Source organism: Penicillium waksmanii (assembly GCF_028829765.1).
Source record: "Penicillium waksmanii strain IBT 27052 chromosome Unknown utg000001l:1.0-4852451.0:1.0-4856178.0, whole genome shotgun sequence".
Classification (NCBI taxonomy): domain Eukaryota; kingdom Fungi; phylum Ascomycota; class Eurotiomycetes; order Eurotiales; family Aspergillaceae; genus Penicillium; species Penicillium waksmanii.
This window is the reverse complement of record NW_026643248.1, coordinates 4,464,859-4,483,310: the sequence shown is the minus strand read 5'-3', so window position 1 is coordinate 4,483,310 and position 18,452 is coordinate 4,464,859. Positions and strand designations below refer to the sequence as shown.

Sequence of the window (18,452 nt, the reverse complement as noted above, 5' to 3'; positions counted from 1 at the left end):
GTCATGATGACCGATACTCATTTTGTAACGCGTATATAATCCCCATGCTCAAGGCCATTGCGATTGACAATGCATTAGAGAACTAACCTTTCCAGGTAGTTAACATGACGCATGATCACTTCGCTTCACTGCGCAATGAGTGAGCCAAGAGCCCCTCCTCGTGGCCTTTAATGACCGGGATGTTCTTCCCCGCTAGGTCCAATTGCTAATTAATTGTCTTCCCCAGAGGCGACGATGGGAATAGCAACAACAGCAACTGCCATAACTGCAAAGGTGAGCCTACAAGTCTTAACAAAAGTCGACAATGCTGAAAGTCGCTCCACAGGATGCCATAATGTATGTTTCTACGCCATCTAGGTTCATTTCTCCTCACATCATAAAGTCACGCTTTCTGAGTAATGCTTACTACAAATTTTAGTGCTCCGATTGTACGGACTGTATCAACTGTTCATTCTGCAGTAACTGCAGCAACTGCGATGATTGCGAGCAGTCTTCCAACATGACGAACTGTAGCAAGTGCCAATATTGCTCCAACATGGTAAACTGCACGAACTGCAAAAATTGCTCCAACTTGAAGGTAGGTACCACACATGGAACAGGCTGGGACATTAATGGCTGACCGCTTTGCACGGGCAGGACCGGGATGGTGCTGTTAACGAGTCTGGATAGATATTTTGGAGGCGACCTTGTTTATAAAGGATATATCGTCCATCTTCCGACCTATGTCCACTAGTAGAATGATATTTACGGAGGAATAATGAACGAATCGGTGCCATGAATGATCCACATGTGCCACGAAGCCTTAGTAGAAATGATTGGTCCGAATTTGGCTATGAGCCCCTGGGAGTTTGAGCCCTACCTGTGAGGGTCTCACGTATCTGTTTATGAGGAGCGTACCTTTCCAATGAATGATCAATATTAACGAAGGCTATAGTCGACTCTAGATACAAGACGTAGCGCGAGGAAGCAAAAGAAAGACAGCTTCCTCGCGTTCAGGGGAACCCAGATGCGCCATGGGGGTCCGTATCCTCCGCTTAGCGTGTATGCCTCGTGTATATCCCTGACAAAAATTCGCCCAATCATTTCTACTGAGGCTATGTGGTGCGTGTGGATCTTTGCAAGACACCAATTGGCTCATATTTCCTTGCAGCGATAGCATCCCGTATCCACTTCGTTCCCAGAAGTCGATGTGGATACTGTGTCAGGATGAGGAATTGATGTACTGGCTAGTACTGAAGATGTCCAATAAAATCAGATGATTGATCAAAGGTGTTAAGATCGGTTGAGCGATCTCAAGGGTCTATATCGAACTATGGCGTGTTATGCATAATTCCGAATCTCATACTAGGGCGAATTAGGTGAACGATGAATAAGCCTATCCCGAAGGGTCCTGTCGGAACGTTGTCGTTACAGTACGGACGAGTACGGGCATAGCCAATTGAGTACTTGAGTGTGTTCCTTTTGAATACTATGAAAAGTACAGAATATATGCGAATGGGCTTAGTAAGATCGTTTAGAGCCATGCAAACATGGTTGAAAACAGGCATATGGGGGTGCTGAATATTCCTCGGGCGCACTAATAAAACTGCGGCCCTCTTTTGTCGACAACAGTTACTGGCGGTGCTTTGTGCGTTCCGATATCCTATGGTTGACTCAACACGGCAGCGAGATGGTATGAACATCAAGTTCATCTCACATCAAGCGTCCACATCGATATTAATGTTGCCTCGCGATACGTCTTGCCATCTTCGCAGTGAATATCATACCCATCAGATAATTAGTTGTCGTCGGAACGGCTTATAGAATTGTGGTACAGCGGGTACAGCGAGTCTCAAAATTGGAATTGGGGTCACTACAACACCTACAATCTTTGTTTTTCTCAGAAAGGTAATTGCCAGGATGCGCTACTTCATGCTGAGTTGTTTTGCAGAGTACCTTTGGCGATGTTCTACGTATTGTTACTACGTATATCAGTACAGTAATACATGCAGTCTCACCTCGTCTAAACTTACACCCTTTGCATCACCACCTTCCTAGAGGTCGCACCGCTCTCTCTATTTGTACATCTAGATATCTCATTGATGGGTTTGGGATTGGCAGAATACGGGTGCTAGATCTTGCTGAGGCGTTACAACATATTGGTATAATGAACCTGTAATCTATTATATGTACCCCTGGAATCCTATCGCCTTGGTACGATAAGATCTTCACGATCATATATCAGTGGCTTAGCACTGAGCTGGCCACTTTGGATCATGGAGTGGGAATGAAATTTTATCGTTCCCAGAGTCTAGGTTTTGAGGCCTCATTGCGGTCTCGCGTCTTGTCGACTACTGCGTGCCACGTACTGGCCGAGGCTATACAGGATAGCTCCTGGCCCTCAGTGTATTGTTGGAGAAAATACTATAATGAAATTCAATTGTACTGGAATATTTACCACTATCGGTTTTCTGGATTTTTTTGGGCATTACATTTCTCAATAATCAGGGCTAGTGTGCTTGGTTGGAACTGGCAATCACATGTAAATGGATCGCTGATCATAGCTGGTCGCCCAATCATACTCATCATCGGGACCTAGCTCTATCAAGACCGGAATGATCTGCAGATCTCTGTGGGTATGCCTTGCTAAATCAAAGCTCAGCCGTGTTCGGAATGGGTTTATGCAGGCGTAGAATCTTTATCCGTGAGATGACTGCCGACCGTCGATCGAAAATGCATAGGTAACGCTATGCCCGGGAATGCGAACTCATTCCACACTACTACTAATCATGAATTGAAAGCATTACTGGCTTGCTCTTTTGTCCCCTTACTAGAAAAGGTAACAATGGAAATTTTTTTATAAGTCTCTGCATTTGCATAATAGTACGGGGAAACCTAACTTAATAGGGAAAACCTATACTAAGACAAAAAGGGTCTCACAGTCACAGAAATTTAGACACGTAGCACGTCTCGACAGAGCATACTGGGGATGATATATGTTAGTAATAAGCAGGGTGAGTGCTGGGCTTGCTGCAGCTATTGGTAGTGGCTGGCTGACTCACATAGCTAATGTAATATTGTCGGAATTTCCAACTTCCGTGTGGCCTAGGTTTTGATGACCAAGGTTCAATGTACTTATGTCACGTGAAGCAAAGAGTTAAGACATTGGTTAGCCTATTGCTGCCGATTCCCCTATTCCTCCTTAGGTGCTAGGTGAACGTTCGTTGCAGATAGACCCTTACGGCCATTCAGAAGTTGGTAGCAGACGTGTTGGCCTTCTCTAACACTCCCCTGGTGTAACGATTCTTAGTATGTAGAAAATATAATTCCTCTTTAGTGCCCGCGTTGTACCTTCAATCCTGTTTGATGGACAAAAACTTCATTCCCATCGTTATCCGGTTTGATGAAGCCATATCCTTTTTCGGTATTGTACCACTTAACGGTTCCGCATGCCTCTTCTGCTACCAAAGCCAATGTCGACTGCAGACAAATGGCAACGCAGCCGAGTGTGGAAAGGAGTTTCATTTTGATAGAAAATGGACCCAAAAATGTGACGCACAATTTGTTTGGTAAAGAGAGAGAAAGAGAGTGTGTGTGAGGATGAAAGCAAAAGGTTGCAAAATCTCCATTCAAATGCATCGCAAAATATTTATGCCCACTCTCAGCTGAGACACGATCGGTTTTTGCAAGACGCATGAACGCACAATCGGCACTGGTTATGATCAGCACACCGCTATGAACGATTCGGCAGCTCTAAAAGCCTTGGAAGCAAGGGATATTCACATCATCCGACAGGAATGTTCGGGCAACTCGTTTTTTCTATGATGTCAACCATGCAGCGAGATATCCGAGCTCCAGAGATCGACGCTAATTTGAGACTACGCCCTATTTAAAGCAGATGCTTTTCCACGGAGACTTAGTTAAATATTGAAACACTCCTTTAGTAAGTCAAATATGTACCTAGCTGGTGATACCAACAGATGTAAAGCCTAATGGCAGGATGAGGAATTGATGTACTAGCTAGCACTGAAGATATCCAATAGAATCAGATGATTGATTGAAGGTTAATGAGAGCGGTTGATCGCCCCTCGAGAGTCTGTTTCATGCCGATGTGGTGTGTTACGACACCATAACTCCGAGTCTATCCCGAATACCATACGAATACCAAGGAAATACTAGGGGAATTGGTTGGACGATGAACATTTTATCCCAAAAGGGTATTAGTGGTATGTAACCACTCCTTTAATTCGACAATATATGCCGAAATAAATCCAGAGACCTCAAGCATCAGTGGCTGCAAAGCTGCCTTGGACGCCAGCTGGAAGACTTTAAGCTAAGCTCTACCGAGAGCTATAGACCTATGTCCACAGCCAGAAGGATTTGGCTCCAGACATCTGCTCTAAAACTGGTGCCTAAGGCCTCACCGCAGCTTTCCGACATTACATACATACAACTCGAGCCATGGCCATTTTGGACGTGCGTCAGCTGACTACGGTCACGGCGGGCTTTCGAACAAGCAACGGAGGTCTAATCTGGACACTTGGCTATTAGGGCCTGGGGTCCTTGTGATGTAATTCAACCGAAGGTTGATTGTTATTATTTCAGAGGGGATACGTGAGTCTATATATACATTGAGAAGATCAAAGATCAAAATGATTGGACATCAATTTGATACTTCGTATAGATCTCTCGGGAACTAATTCCGATGGTGCGGCTTCGTTCCTGATCTGCACCAGCCTCATATCACAACACCCGGCGTTGTTTTTTGTTTTAATGTGAGGAATTCGTAGGAGGTGGACTCACCTGTTGTCCGATCCTCTAAAGCCTGACGTATCCTAAGGAAGATCTGCGAGACTTTGCGAGATTCAAGACCTTGCAGCTAAGGAATGTGGTGTGATACCGAAATTTTCCGAAGCCAATCAGCCTTGAGTGGGGAAGAGAGGAACACTAGCAGATCGATAATCCTGCCGATCAGCTGAGTATCGTAGATCATTACTATATATGCATATCCAAGTGCCACATTATTGCTCACGGAAATATGGCAGTGGGACTTTAGGTTCAGGACCGAACACAAATGCAGCCACTCATGTCGATCAATGCGCAGCGATCATTGTCTTGATTTTGCTTTTTACGCGATTATCAAGTAAGCATAATAATATCCTTCGATTATTTTTCGCATGATAAGGGGCTTGGAATTTCCATTCCTCCCAGTTTCACGATCGCCTTGTCCTCACACCCATTTTTCCAGATTGCACATTTAGCCAGAAGCTTGCAACCATGAAGCCTGCGAAAACACTCACAAATTGTTTGTGTCTCATTTCATTCATTTTACACTCAGCGAGTGCAATTGTGGGAGGAAATGATGCTTCTGCGGCTAGTGCGCCATTTGCAGTCGCCATTATCTCGAGTGGCTGGTTTGGTGACTCCTACCATTGTGCTGGTTCCTTGATCGGTCCCAAATCGGTTCTTACTACAGCTGGATGTGTCGATGGATTTTCGGCAACTTCGCTGAAGGCACGAATCGGCAGTCTCGAGCACGCTGCTGGCGGTCAGTTGCAACAAGTGACAAAAATTATCAAGCATCCCAACTATAACACCAACACCCATGACCACGACTACGCAGTTCTCCATTTGACGTACCCAATTACAAATATTGAATTCGTAGCGATTTCCGAGCAAGCTCCGGTTACAGGGGAACCCGTAAGCCTCTATGGCTGGGGAATGACTGGCAAATTGTCGAATGAGAACCCCCCGCGCGTTGCAGCAGCTCCAGACAACTTTCATGTCATTTTCCGAGTGCGATCAGATATGGTCGGACGTCAATACCGTGACTTCGAATATGAACTGTGATGCAGCGCCGGAGAAGAGCCAGGGCTCCTGTTCCCATGACCAAGGAGGGCCAGTTGTAAACGACTCTGGTGAGCTAGTGGGTATTATCGGCTACTACAACTACTGTGCGCCGCAGTCCGATGGTCGCCCGGACGTCAATAATGACCCGGTGGGCGCATCTGACTGGATCGCTCAAAATACCATTTGAATGATATACTGGGAAAGTAGGTGATGAGCATAAAGTGCTATGGTCGGCCAGGCTAACGGACGTCTGTACTAGGTTAGAATACTTATCGGATGAGTCTGAATTGGCTGGGAGTACAATGTTTTATGTATTATTCGTCAATGCAACGACTGCTTTGGGAAGAAGGACGGCTATTTATGTAGTTTTGCTTACACCCAGTTGTCCTGCTCGAGTTGAATAGCAGAGTTTGGCTTTTCCGGTTCCCATTGTAGCATTTTTCGCACTAGGCGGAGAACCATTTCCGTTCCTTCTCCCTCGAGACCAGTCTCTCTTTGCTCGAGCGAGATGTGTTCTCCCACTAATCCCACGGCGCACAAGTCACCTAGAATAGCAGAAATAGTCTATAATCGACCTTTCTATCGACAGGAAAAGGATATATAGATGATTTACCTTTGAAAAGAATCTTTGGGTCGGATTCCCCGGGGCATTGAAACTCTGGGTCCTGGCCAGTAACCAGCGACCTCCCTTCGAAAAAGTTCCAAGTCTGACGGCGTAAGCCCAGACACGTTTTGTATCATAAGTATCGGCTTTCTTAACACGCATTCACGTTCCATATACCAACGTTATATGACCGTGAGGCTTACAAGATGACTACTCGTGCTCGATAGATATCCGGCTGAATGTCTTCCGAGTGCTCTTCGCCACACATCACAGCTAAACCAAAATCGCAGAGGATAGGCGCGCCTAGGTTTTTAGGCATTCTGAGCTCACGGGAGGTATAGACTGTCCTTCCACTTAACTCCTTCCTAGGACAGGCATTTTGGAGCTCATTGTTTTCGAAATCACCGAAAGTGGAATCATCAGCAATGCCGAACATAACGTTATCTGCTTTGACATTTAATATATTGATGAGCAAATGATTGAGCATAAAACCGGGAAGAGAAAGCTGCACCAGTATGGGTGATCTTGCATTCTGTATGCTGATAGTCTCATGCAAGAAATAGACGATGAAGTGTCACTGCCAAGATTGGTGTAGGCAGTCAGTCTCTGTACCGGGTTGCGGAATAGAAAGTCCAACACCCTCTCCCACAGCGGAGGATGCACGAGACACCGAGGTTTGTCTTCAGGTCCGCTGATGTCAAAGGAGTCCAGCAACGGTCTGACGTACTTCGAGTCACAACTCTCCCGATTTGCGATGAGCAAGCTCGTCTTTGCCCGTCGATAGCTCTCCTTTATCTAGTAGGTATTGGTGGAAATTGAGGGCCAATGGAAGTACTGCTTCTGACCACTGATAGGTCTGAGCAAAACCCAGGATCTGCCTCATGAGTAGGTTGGGGACTGCCTTTGGGTGTTTGCCACTGAAGAGATATCCAATGATGGCTAGATAGGTAAGGAAGCAGCTCGTCCATATTTGAGGGTTGGGGCCCCAGTCCTTAAGTGATGCTGCTGCCTTCTTGAAGCCTACTGTGCCGTGACACTCGGAGGAGGGGGCAGCGAAGGTAAAATGTTTTGGGAATTAAGAGGATTGGATATCTGGTTACCCGAATGTGGTTTTACCAACTTCGTTTTGCTTTCGGCATTTCCTGCGACGGCAATATCCGCAGGAAACCCAACCCTTTTTCTTTTTTCTATCTTGATCAAGATATTGAGCAAAGAGCACACTTGCTGCTGGTCACCGAGTTCCGATTCTGTAAATCACCTTTTTCCGTGGCGGCTTCACCTCACAAGTTGGATCGACCGTTAGCCAACCCTGCATGCATAGTTTAACATTAGTCAATTACATGATGTTGAGTTACACCCGAGCACCCTAGCCGAAATAGATGGTGCTCGGGCAAGTTTGACTTGCGATAGATTCGCCACTGGACGAGTATCGGTCTCCATCTATGGTTTCAATGGGATATACCCAGCAGGCGACTTCCAGGTCCAATCTATGTCCTTTGTGGTTAAAGCGACACTGCCGACTTTTCACAGCCTTGCAGTTAGGCTTCTGGCATAGGTGCCCCAAGAAACACTTGATTGAACGACAGATGCCTCCCTTTGTACAGGGGTGTTGCTGGACGATGTAGCGGAGGACGTCAACGACGGTTTCGGAGACATCGCTGTGGTCATATTGACAGTTCATGTCCCCACATTCGCCTGACAAATGATAACTGTTACAAACCTGGGCGATCTTCGCCCGACGGTGGTATTGATCGAGGGCTTCCGAGGTAGGCTGAGGGCAGTAGGTATCTAGACGATCGCCGTCTTTATTAACGGGGATATATTCCATAGATTTAAAATTCGTAGGCGGCAAGTGGGTAAAGAAAAGCTCTTGGGATCGACCCACGACGTGTGGTGTTGACCAAAGCTGTTTGGGTGATTCATCTCCGGGCCGAGAGAGATTCTGATTGGGCATGACGTGCTGTTTGATGCAGCCACTTCCAAATTTGCAGATTCCCTGTCGATGTGTCAATTCTGAGCTGGCACTCTAGATCAATATCTACAAAGAAGAGTGGGGGATATTACCTTTTGGAAGTGTTTGCAAAGTGGCTTCGTGGGCCCCGCCCCATTAGTGCCATTAAATCCGTTTGAACTGTTGGTGCCGTTTATAGGAGAATTGGCCAGCTTGGTATTGACCGCAGAGACCGGTTTACCGCTAGTAGGAAGAGAAGTAGACATGAACACAGAGGGCATTTCCTTAATGGGAAGACCTAATTCTTCAAATTCCCGATGGAATCCAGCTGCCTTGAGGAGGGTGATACGATCACTTTTATCCTTATAAGGGGTCAGAAGAGAGGCATATCCAGTGTCATGGCAACCTGCAAAATATATATGTCGGCATTGATTCATATCGGCATACAAGCGGAAAATCTCTGGGTAGGATTAAGTTAATAAAATACATCAATCGATGGAGAGGTACTTTTGTCAGTCCACGGTACCTCTGATTTTAAAATCGCTTCCTTCCTTCTTCTCTGCAGCATCAACAAAGTCGAAAAGATCCTGGGCACGGTTGAAAGCCGACGAAAATGGCGACAGAGATCGAGCTTCGTGTCCGACCATCCCGCTTCGTGCCAAGACTTTGGACAGGTCCAGGATATTAGCGTAGACACGGACCATACATAATACGGCACCGGTCGGCCTCAGCACCCATAGTGGAGAACATCAGTTCTCTAACGGAATCGCTCAATTCCCGAGCGGCGTTGATGCCGCCATCGCTGCTAGCTTTAATAAAATGTTCCTTGAACTGCAAATTGTTAGAAGAATGAGCAGGGGAAAAGGCAAGCCTTCCACAAAAAGAAAAAAAGAGAGAAAAAAACCCGCGCAAGAGGGGGAAAGAGCAAATAATGACATTATCACGTACCAGGTAGCCATCACCGTCCACGAGAACCAAAACGAAAGGATTGCGCTCCTGGAAATACATTAGCTCCCGACTTCAAGACTCAACCGTGTTAGGCGTCCATGAACAATAGTATCATACCTGACCGCGGGCCTGCTTCTTGTACTTTTCGCGACCTTCCTTGACTTCTTCGTAGTCGCTTTTCAGAGAGCTGTAGTCTTCGAGGACATTGCGGAATTGCTCCAAGACGAGCTGCAACTTATCATGGTGAGACGTGTTCTCATGGGAGAGAGTTGCAAGTTGGTTGTTTAGGGAATCTATATCAGAATCCCTCAGCAGCATGACGTAAATGGTGGGAAGGCATATGCCCCCAAAAAATCAAGAATAATGAAGAGTCCTCTCATACAAGGGATGGCTATTATGGCGATGGTGAAATCGAGAAGAGAAAAGGCAGAAAGAAAAGCAAAAGGCGGAATGCAGAGAAGAGTGAAAGAGTCAAGGTGAGACGATTGAAGGGTTGGGGAAAACAAATCACTGCCGAGTTTCGCGGGCAGACGGCTTCACCGCCCACATCACCTGATAAACCATTGCTGCCTTGCGCCGGCTGGACTTTGTGCGTTTGCACTCGCTCATTCACTCATTCAGGCGTTCACTGATTCACCCCGTATGGTTGCATCCATTGTGAGCCCAACTCTGTATTCTTTGGGCTCCTCTGAAACACATTACCACAAAAGATATGCGTTGACCTGGCACCTGGAGCGCAGCGTTATGCGCCAACATTTTTCAGCAGGTAAAGAGCCTTTTATCTTTCCAATTATTCTCCATGCCTGCGAAGAATAATCTATTTCCGTACCCTGCTAGCTATTAATTGGTGGGTTAAAGGCAAATTCAAAGACTCTCGAAGACTCACATTGTCTGTCTGTACACTGGAATCAATCCTCTATGTAGCCCGGCTTACGTTCGCTGGTATTCGATTCAGTCCGATATCCAACAGGTTCGGCTTTCCATCCACTTACCTAAATACTACTTTCAGTTCGATACACAAGTCTTCGGAGTGAAACAGGAAGCAGAGGGCATATCAGCCAGCCCAGCACAGAAGCGGATCAGGTCGAGACCAAAGAGGCTTTTGATCGCACGCAGGGACGGCAAAGGATCGGGAACCGTGAGAATGATGGGTGGCTGTTCGTATGATAATTCTTAACATTGGTTTGAAAAGGCGAGGCCAGGGGGAGGTAAACACGTCTTAGGCAATACTACGTTTTGGCCAGCCGGAGGGCCGAGCCCTCCTCGATTGAGGCCTATTGAATACGTCGAGCGAAGCAGCAACGTTCCCAACAGATGTCTTTGGAGATGGGAGCGCAACTGTACGAAGAGCCAACAGCTGGCACAATCGGGCTTGTCCAGCACGAGAGGCGGGTGCATGGCAACCTGTCGTTCCAAGCTCGGTCGCGTCAGGCGCATTACTGACATTGAGCCGACAGAGAAAAAGAAACATTAGCGATTCGTTCTGGGTGAAAATGGACGAACTCTCAACCGAAATTCAATATCCAACCTCATAGCCATGAATATAGGCAATAGTAATGGCAATGCGCCCGGATGGACTCCATGGCGTGTGATTCTGCTGGCGTCGATGGAAAGGATCGGGAACATTGACCAACCGCGCGAAGCTTGTGCTGGAAGCATTGCCTACAAACCTAGCGTATCGTCAGCCCGGGATGACGAGCCACGAAGCCCCACTGATAAGATCATACCAATCAGCTCTCGGATAGCATTGGGTTTATCATGCCAGCATTCAATCAACGTCCGGGGCCCCTTTCGGCGTGATCTATCATAAATGGTCAGTAGAGATTACTTGGAGATTCTGCTTCACTCACTATTCTCACAACCCGAGTAAGACTGCTAAATCCAGGCAAGGTAGAGACGTCGACTCTATTCGTGGGAACACTAGTAACAGGGCTGGTTCTCAACGAATATTCCGGTCAGCATGGTGTCGAGTGCCAGGGTTGATGCACATACCTGCCATGAACGTACTTCTCTATCGAGCATAGACAAGCTAGAGGCGGTGTTATGAGCGTCGGTACAGTCACAAGTATGAGAGACCAGGCTCCGTACCACAGAAAGAAGGCCCAAGGTGCAGGCCATAGTCCGAAGCAGAGCCGTGCCACTGGGTGCCATCTCGTCCTGGAACAAGGCATACGCCAGACTCGATATGTTCAATCGCACCAGTACAAAAGACGGTCAAGAGGGAAGAGGAACTACTCATGTCTTAGGCTGGGCTGACTGCGACATTTTTACGACGAGACCGTTGTGCTGGGGTCTGGGGGACATATTTATAGTGCTGCAGGCGCGTTGTCGCTCGCGCAGCTGTGATCGAGGGTCCGACCGAGTTGGCCCTCATATCGTGGCCTGTTGAACCGTTTAACGATTGATTATATGCTGCTTTGGGTGGCACTGCGGAATTTCTCTCGATGGCAAACTATTCTGGAGTCATTTTCCAAGATTGTCGATATCGTTTCAGCATCGTTTCAACATTCGTGACGCAGCTACCACAAGCCGAAAAGCCAGCGATTCGTCAACTTTCATCAACGTGGGTGTTCACTTGTCAAAATACATACTGGTCAGTTCTTTAAGTTGTGGCGCGGAAAGGAATTCTGCGGCCTCACTCAACTTGTCCTCAACGATGATAATTGCTCATTTCGATGATGAATATTCGACGATACTCAACGTTGTATGGATAAATTGGTATGCAGACTCATCGACTAGCCTCCTTTTGATATCGTTTGTTAGACTGTTTTGTTTTCCTGCTTGCGCTAGCCTCAATTCCTGTCTATTGTATTATTGTCAAAGTGTTTTTTTGCACCAAACACTGTGTTCCTTAACTCCTACAAATAACGCTGCTTCTTATAAATTTATTTCTGAGCGTATCAACTTATTCATTTCTATCACAAATGGAGGGGCCGCAAGCAGAACATGGTGGAAAGACAAGAAATCTTAATTGCCTCGCCGTGGATATCTTCATTTACAGTAAGCCACCGCTTTACGATCAGAAACATCGAATAGTGCCAAGCAAACAAGCACTCGGGCTACAATCTTGTGCCCCGCGTCTGTCTGACTTTTAAGGCGGTGAACAGCGGCCAACCACAATCATTCAGAAAATTACGATCTACACTGTATCTCTTGAGAGATCATTGCGCACTTACCACCTAGTGTCCATACCTGATAAGTATGTAACCCCAGCTGAACCCACTGTTTCAGAGATGGAAACTTCGATAAAGCCTGCTTATCGAGACCAACTCTTCGACGCGACAATTCAAATTTTGGAGACCGCGAGATGTTTCGGCCCTGACGTGCCTCTCGATGCTGCCTCCCTTGAGGATGGGATCCATGCGTTGCATGATACGCTGCTTCTTTCCTGGTGTGAAGATGCGTCGCTACTGACTCCCTTTTACTTGGTCTGCCTCAAACTCTGCCAAGGGTTTCTCCATTCCATAGGGCCCGATCCAGACTTTCTGGGCCTTGACAGATCTCAGTCAGTGGATACCGCTTATGCCAACTGATTCCAGTCCTACTGTCTCTGTTTCACGCCCTTCGAACTTTTGTCGTTTTTCATATGCTGGTATGCCAATACATTCAATACGGAAAACTGATCCTAACCATTATCCCAAGTGTCCCATTCAGCCCCAGTGAAGATACCAAGAAACGATGCTTGACCTGCGTTGCCCGCGCTATCCATGACCTCGAGAAACACAAGAGCCATCTCGAATCCCTCGCCGACTCTGAAAATATTCTCCTGCAACGTTACGTTACGACCTCATGCCTTATGATGGGGTTGAACTGTCTATGTGCAGTTGACATTGATTCGTGCGGCAACTGCTTCTGTGAATGCATTCGACACGGCAGCAATCGCATGCACTTGAGACTGGACGATATCGCTAGTACTCGTCTCGGGAACGATGCTATAGAGCACTTCGCCAGCCTTGGAGAGCCATTGCTGAAGGAGATATCTCGGAGACGGGACTTGGAAGATGACCGGATATTGCAAGATCTTACAGACAGCTATCAAGATTTGGAAACTCGTTTCCGGCCCGCTGTTGAATGTCTCGCGCATGAAGATATTCTCGTATCACGAGAGATCATCACGAGAGGATATCGGCTCGAATTCGGCGTGACGGCCACTGCTAAATCAGTGCCATCACCCCAGTAGATAAGATCAAAGCTCGAACGTGTCCGCACTGCGAAGTTACAAGTAGATTTTCATGCCCATTCAAGGTTCTCTCAATTGGCAGCGCTTCACAAGAGCAGTGACCTTCTGGGAGACTCGTCTTAAAAGCAGCGCCCTCTCAAAGAGATACTTTTGTCTTCATCAGCTCCCCAAGAAGAAATTCTTAGGAACCAATGATTCACATGAAGATCTTGGTTGTACCGCGCACCACTAGGCAAATTGGTTCATCACTCTCCTGCACGTCCCACAACGCGAGCGGCCATTGAAATCAGCTTTTCCTCCTTCCCTAATCCTTCTGCGGTCACAATGGCTTTCTCCTCATGTGCGGAAATCAAGAATATCGCATTAGTATCGTCCGCTGTTGCTGCGCGGTAGCAATGGGCCGGACGAAGGCTCTTGAGGTTCACATCGTAGAGTGTAAATCCTTTGCAGGAGTACTTTCGTGCGAGCCGCTCCATGGGTGAGGGGTCGGACGGGTCTACGAGGAGACAGTCTGATTGGCTCCACTGACCTCGTTCCAGTGACCAGAACTTGATTTCGATAAGTGTTTGTGTAAACGCTTGGCAATTGAGGTCGTCATTTCTTGTTCGGACGTGCTCGGCATCTCTGTTCGTTGCTTCCGCTTGCTGATCAGCAGAGGTTGGCGGTGACAAACTCTGAGTAGGACCTGATTGAAGCAAGTTTCTGGTTGGATTATGATAGAGCAGATTGAGCTCTTCATTGAGCCGGTCGTTCTCCATTCTTTTTTCCACCTCCTCTTGCTCCACTTGGGCCCTTCTCAGGCCATCGAGAAAAGGTTTCAATTCTTCAGACCTAGAGAGTCGGTTTTCTTCAGACAACATTACCGTTTCCGAGGAACATCGTCGCTGTGCTGCAGGATCAGCAATTCCGAGGGCAGATCCAGTGTCTGGACTGGGTTCCTCTCCTGTTGCTCGCTCGCCCTGGTCCCATTCGAGTGAGACTGTTTCCAGAGAGATCTGGGTGCATTCACTCTTAGAATCTCCAAGCTCTGGATCAGCCCCGGGCGAGCAGCGAGAAGGGACCATTTCCAGCACTGAATCGCTCAGTGACCATCGGGGAGTAGAGTGATCTCCACCCGATGGACTTCTCTGATCAAAGATTTCCTCATCTTGAGCTGGCTCGAGAGGATCTAAGTCCATAGGCTCGGGTCTATTTTCTGAATGGTCGATCACACTGGAGAGTACCAGACGTGTTGAAGCGTTGCTTCTTCCGGTAACAGATGACCTGCCTGATGCGCCCTTGTGCCGTGCAGACGTATCAAAGCCCGGTGCATGTTCCTTTTCAACAAACAACGGCGATTCCATCCCCTCTTCAAACCCTTGGTCTGTATTCAAATTGCCGCATCTTCTGTTATTGATGGGATCAACCGTTGGCGACTTCCCCCAAAAGGCGAAAAAGAGACAACGCCGGACAAAAAAGCTAGTGATTGTATCGGCGGCATCAACATCAGCATGCAGTCGATCTAAGAATAACAAAGGGGCATCTTGAATATGGGTGCGGGTCTGCGGAACCCCAGAGCGAGCGTGCGCCTTGACGGTGCTGTCTGCCAAAAGATCTTGCGGGGACCGGGCTGATTAGGCACAGCCTCAGTAAAACAATCTACAATTCGTCGCACCAGACTATCAAAGTGTTGGTCATCGTATCTAAACCGGCTTGGCTTTCGGGCCTGGAGAAGGGCCGATCGTGCAATCTGGTGATCCGGAGAACTGTTCAGCAGCCCATCAATTTCTGGGGACCTAAAGCCGAGCCGGTGAGCTAGATGGGCCATGTCGAAGATCGCGCGCGGGTCCGGCTTAGCGCAAGTCGGTTTGGCCAACAGATCATCAGAGTTCTTGGGGTCCGGCGGCATCAGTGGATAATGTCGCATAGCATACAGCCATAATTGCTGGTATCCTGTCTCGAAGCATTCTGTCTCGGACGCATGAAGGCGTCGGAAGGTAGACTCCGAGGTCTGAATGATACACTTCCCTTTCTCTCGGTGATTTTCCCCAGACTCCGAGTCTGGATCAAAGATCGAACTCATGGCTTCCCTCACAGATCGGGGTGATGGACCCAAGAGCCGCTTCAGACAGTGAGCACAACTCTCCAGGTACTTGAAATCCTCAAAGAAAGTGTATAGGGACGGGATGAGACCATCAAAGTCTTTCATCTTGGCCCATATCGCGTTTCGCTCATCAGCACTGAACTCGGCAAACACATGGCCACTGAGAACCAGCCCGCACGCCGTCTTTTCATCAGTGCGTGATTTACCCGGTGCCAGTAACTGCAGGGCGTGAACCGTATCCTGATCGATTTTCTTCATCAGACGGCGATGTGATCCGACCAGAGAGGACCAGAAGTCCAAAATGTGGTCCAAATAGGTTGCTATCTCCTGAGAGACGAAGAGTCCTCATTAGCTAGAAAAAAAGCAGTAACCTGAGCTGAAACTCACCTCAATGCAGCCCGAAGCGATCAATCGATGAAGCAGGCTGATTCTCATTCCGCTAGGCCAAAGTCCAGGAATCGTTAGCAGTCGGTCAAATGCATGTCGGAGACGACGATTCTTCTTATTGTCAAGTTGATCCAAGCGCTCTTGATTGTTGGGCGATAGTCTCACGAACCATCGCTCGCGAAAAGCTTCATTGCCCTCGCCCTCATACTGTCTGATCTTGCGATAGACTTCCCCATCGGTCGGCTTCTTCTGATTGGAATATTCATCCACCAACGCCGCTCTCAATTCTCGGTCGATGTCTTTTGGAACAGTCAGTATCAATCTATGGGAGCGCCCGGGTATATCACGTACCGTCTGTGTAGAGATCAACCGTCCACCAGCGATCCGCCGGAGGAAGTACCTCAACACCCGCTTGTACACGATGACGGCCATGGAGACCCCGAAGTTGCCCCGCCATAAATTCCAGTCGAGGAATTTGCCGGCCTTCGGTTGTCAGCAAGGCTTCCTGTGGAACATTCGCCTTCTGCAATGCGTCTGCGAGATTATGTCGGGACACGGTCGCTGGAACATGGTTTTGGACATCTAGGCGGCGACAACGATTCTTCCGGAAGATATTTCGTAGCCGGTCCAAGTTCTTAGGGTCCAGTTCCCGTGGTAAGGGAGGTTCGAATTGAATCTGGCAGATGCTGACTTTAGCTGCACCAATGTATTTGATTCGTCGTTCTGCTGCGAGCCGCACTTCTTGTTCGGTAAAGACGTGTCGAGCCATGGGGATAAATATGGAGTTGTGGTTCAGAATGACTTGGCTGCGCTGAGTCTGGGCTGAGCTGAGTGTGGCCTTGGATATATATCTATACTTATGGCTTCCATTACTGAGGTGGTTCAACGTTGACACTACGTTGCCTTTGCCGGTGAAGATGTGATCCAACACCCTAGTGTTCCACACGTACGAAATACACATTTAAACTGATCAGATTTTCTTTTGCGTTTCACGCTCCTCTTCCTGCTTTCGACTCTTTGGCCAAAATCCTTGCATTATGCGAAAACTCGGCGAAAAGAGAGTGACAAGAATCCAGGCCGCTCAGGTTGCATTACTCCCCCAGCCGCAAACCCGAACAGAAGTATCACCGGCAACTGACCTCAAGCCCGGCCCACCTCTCCATCTGGGACCCGCAGCTGAAAAGAGGTCCGCTACCTCCTCAACCTCAGAGCACGCCGGCAAGAAAACTCGATTGGTGCCTCAAAGCTCGCCTCGCCAGGAGACTATGCAGTGGCAGAGCATTATCGGTTCGGGCCTGACAGTCCGAGACGAATCTCCTTGGGGTATTTTGAGAAAGTACTACGATTGTGACCTAGCTGGCCCCGTCGCGGTATGCGTTCGATCTTCTGGAGACCGCGGTGTCTGGGCGGTGCGCCAGTATCCGATTGAGGACGCTGACAAGATACTGCGGATTCTCCGCTCTATGCGCCATGAGAACCTGGCCTCGATTCGGGAGTGTTTCCGCACTCCCGAGCTTCTGTACACACTGGGGGGATTTCGACCCTCTCGTTCTGGATCATATCGTCGCTTGTAAAGCCTTCCCAGACGAGCAGGAGCTGGCAGCCATAATGTCTCAGGTTCATTCCTCATTCCCCTCACCTATCTGCCAGATGGCCAAATGGCTGATTCCGTACAGTTCGTTGACGGGCTGTCATATCTCATGGCCAACAGTTTCTACCACACATCTCTGGATTGCTCTAGCGTCCTCGTGAATCTCAATGGGCATGTTAAAATCGGTGTGTTAATTTCAATGATACCTCCAAAGACAACCCTATCTAACCAGGCACGGCAGCACGGATCGATTGCTGTGTTATCCGGCAACAGGGCACAATTCAAGCCAGTGACTTGGCACCAGTCTCGAGAATCATGATGGAATTGATGCAGAAATATGTCAAGGAAGATGGGGCAGTAGGAATTGATAATCTCGACCGCTGGAGAAGCTGCCCGGCTGCGATCGAATTTCTCTGCGCAACGACCTCGGCAAGCACTTTTCAGGAGCTGAAAGAAGTTTGTTTCCCTCGGATTTTTTCCATAACGGTGCTTCCAAACGGTACTAATAATATCTAGCAACGACTGTTGACGGAAATTCCATGCCGCCCAGGGAATCTCATCGGACTTGCATGGTTCGCCTTGATCTCCGCCCGTACATTCTACTCGTACACGCCAGGGCCCATGAAGAACGATTAAAGCGGAAGTCAAATTTCCATACGGGCACTCCTACTTTGTCAGCCACAGCAGCAGTAATATGACCGATGAAAAAATTCAATGCATGGTACGGTAATCGACGATCTTTCTGTTCCTCACCGTTCAAGCTTTTGTTCTGTCTACTATTAGATAATACGCGTTTTGATTTTGATAGAAAAGAGTTGTGTTAATTGCGTCAACAATCAAGGTCTAGCCGCTGTTTTTCAGTGTAATGCTTGGCCCCGG

The 18,452-nt window shown here is 47.9% G+C and overlaps 8 protein-coding genes across 8 annotated transcripts; 2 read left to right on the top strand and 6 right to left on the bottom strand.

Moving 5' to 3' along the window:
* Positions 1-3,171: 3,171 nt before the first annotated feature.
* N7481_001552 (cold-shock protein) lies at positions 3,172-3,504 on the bottom strand (the record flags this gene model as incomplete). Its single annotated transcript, XM_057260771.1, has 2 exons — positions 3,172-3,270; positions 3,331-3,504. The coding sequence occupies 2 exons, from the start codon at positions 3,502-3,504 to the stop codon at positions 3,172-3,174; spliced, it is 273 nt and encodes a 90-aa protein (XP_057128603.1).
* A 1,752-nt stretch (positions 3,505-5,256) lies between these two features.
* Positions 5,257-6,016, top strand: N7481_001551 (serine protease; the record flags this gene model as incomplete). Its single annotated transcript, XM_057260770.1, has 2 exons — positions 5,257-5,679; positions 5,744-6,016. 2 exons carry the CDS (start codon positions 5,257-5,259, stop codon positions 6,014-6,016), a joined length of 696 nt encoding a protein of 231 aa, XP_057128602.1.
* A 185-nt stretch (positions 6,017-6,201) lies between these two features.
* N7481_001550 (uncharacterized protein) lies at positions 6,202-6,595 on the bottom strand (the record flags this gene model as incomplete). The annotated part of the gene is made up of 2 exons (XM_057260769.1): positions 6,202-6,393; positions 6,443-6,595. The coding sequence occupies 2 exons, from the start codon at positions 6,593-6,595 to the stop codon at positions 6,202-6,204; spliced, it is 345 nt and encodes a 114-aa protein (XP_057128601.1).
* A 37-nt stretch (positions 6,596-6,632) lies between these two features.
* On the bottom strand, positions 6,633-7,228 carry N7481_001549 (kinase-like protein; the record flags this gene model as incomplete). The annotated part of the gene is made up of 2 exons (XM_057260768.1): positions 6,633-6,972; positions 6,999-7,228. Coding segments are annotated over 2 exons (570 nt in total), but the record flags the coding sequence as incomplete, so codon positions are not given.
* Positions 7,229-7,799: 571 nt separating this feature from the next.
* N7481_001548 (uncharacterized protein) lies at positions 7,800-9,650 on the bottom strand (the record flags this gene model as incomplete). Its single annotated transcript, XM_057260767.1, has 6 exons — positions 7,800-8,429; positions 8,498-8,844; positions 8,911-9,048; positions 9,086-9,215; positions 9,333-9,380; positions 9,450-9,650. 6 exons carry the CDS (start codon positions 9,648-9,650, stop codon positions 7,800-7,802), a joined length of 1,494 nt encoding a protein of 497 aa, XP_057128599.1.
* A 3,307-nt stretch (positions 9,651-12,957) lies between these two features.
* On the bottom strand, positions 12,958-13,416 carry N7481_001547 (uncharacterized protein; the record flags this gene model as incomplete). The annotated part of the gene is made up of 2 exons (XM_057260766.1): positions 12,958-13,098; positions 13,180-13,416. The coding sequence occupies 2 exons, from the start codon at positions 13,414-13,416 to the stop codon at positions 12,958-12,960; spliced, it is 378 nt and encodes a 125-aa protein (XP_057128598.1).
* A 341-nt stretch (positions 13,417-13,757) lies between these two features.
* On the bottom strand, positions 13,758-16,751 carry N7481_001546 (DUF3723 domain-containing protein; the record flags this gene model as incomplete). Its single annotated transcript, XM_057260765.1, has 4 exons — positions 13,758-15,121; positions 15,172-15,922; positions 15,983-16,281; positions 16,334-16,751. The coding sequence occupies 4 exons, from the start codon at positions 16,749-16,751 to the stop codon at positions 13,758-13,760; spliced, it is 2,832 nt and encodes a 943-aa protein (XP_057128597.1).
* Positions 16,752-17,019: 268 nt separating this feature from the next.
* N7481_001545 (uncharacterized protein) lies at positions 17,020-18,209 on the top strand (the record flags this gene model as incomplete). Its single annotated transcript, XM_057260764.1, is given in 4 exon segments — positions 17,020-17,552; positions 17,568-17,758; positions 17,815-18,029; positions 18,090-18,209. 4 exon segments carry the CDS (start codon positions 17,020-17,022, stop codon positions 18,207-18,209), a joined length of 1,059 nt encoding a protein of 352 aa, XP_057128596.1.
* Between the last annotated feature and the right edge of the window lie 243 nt (positions 18,210-18,452).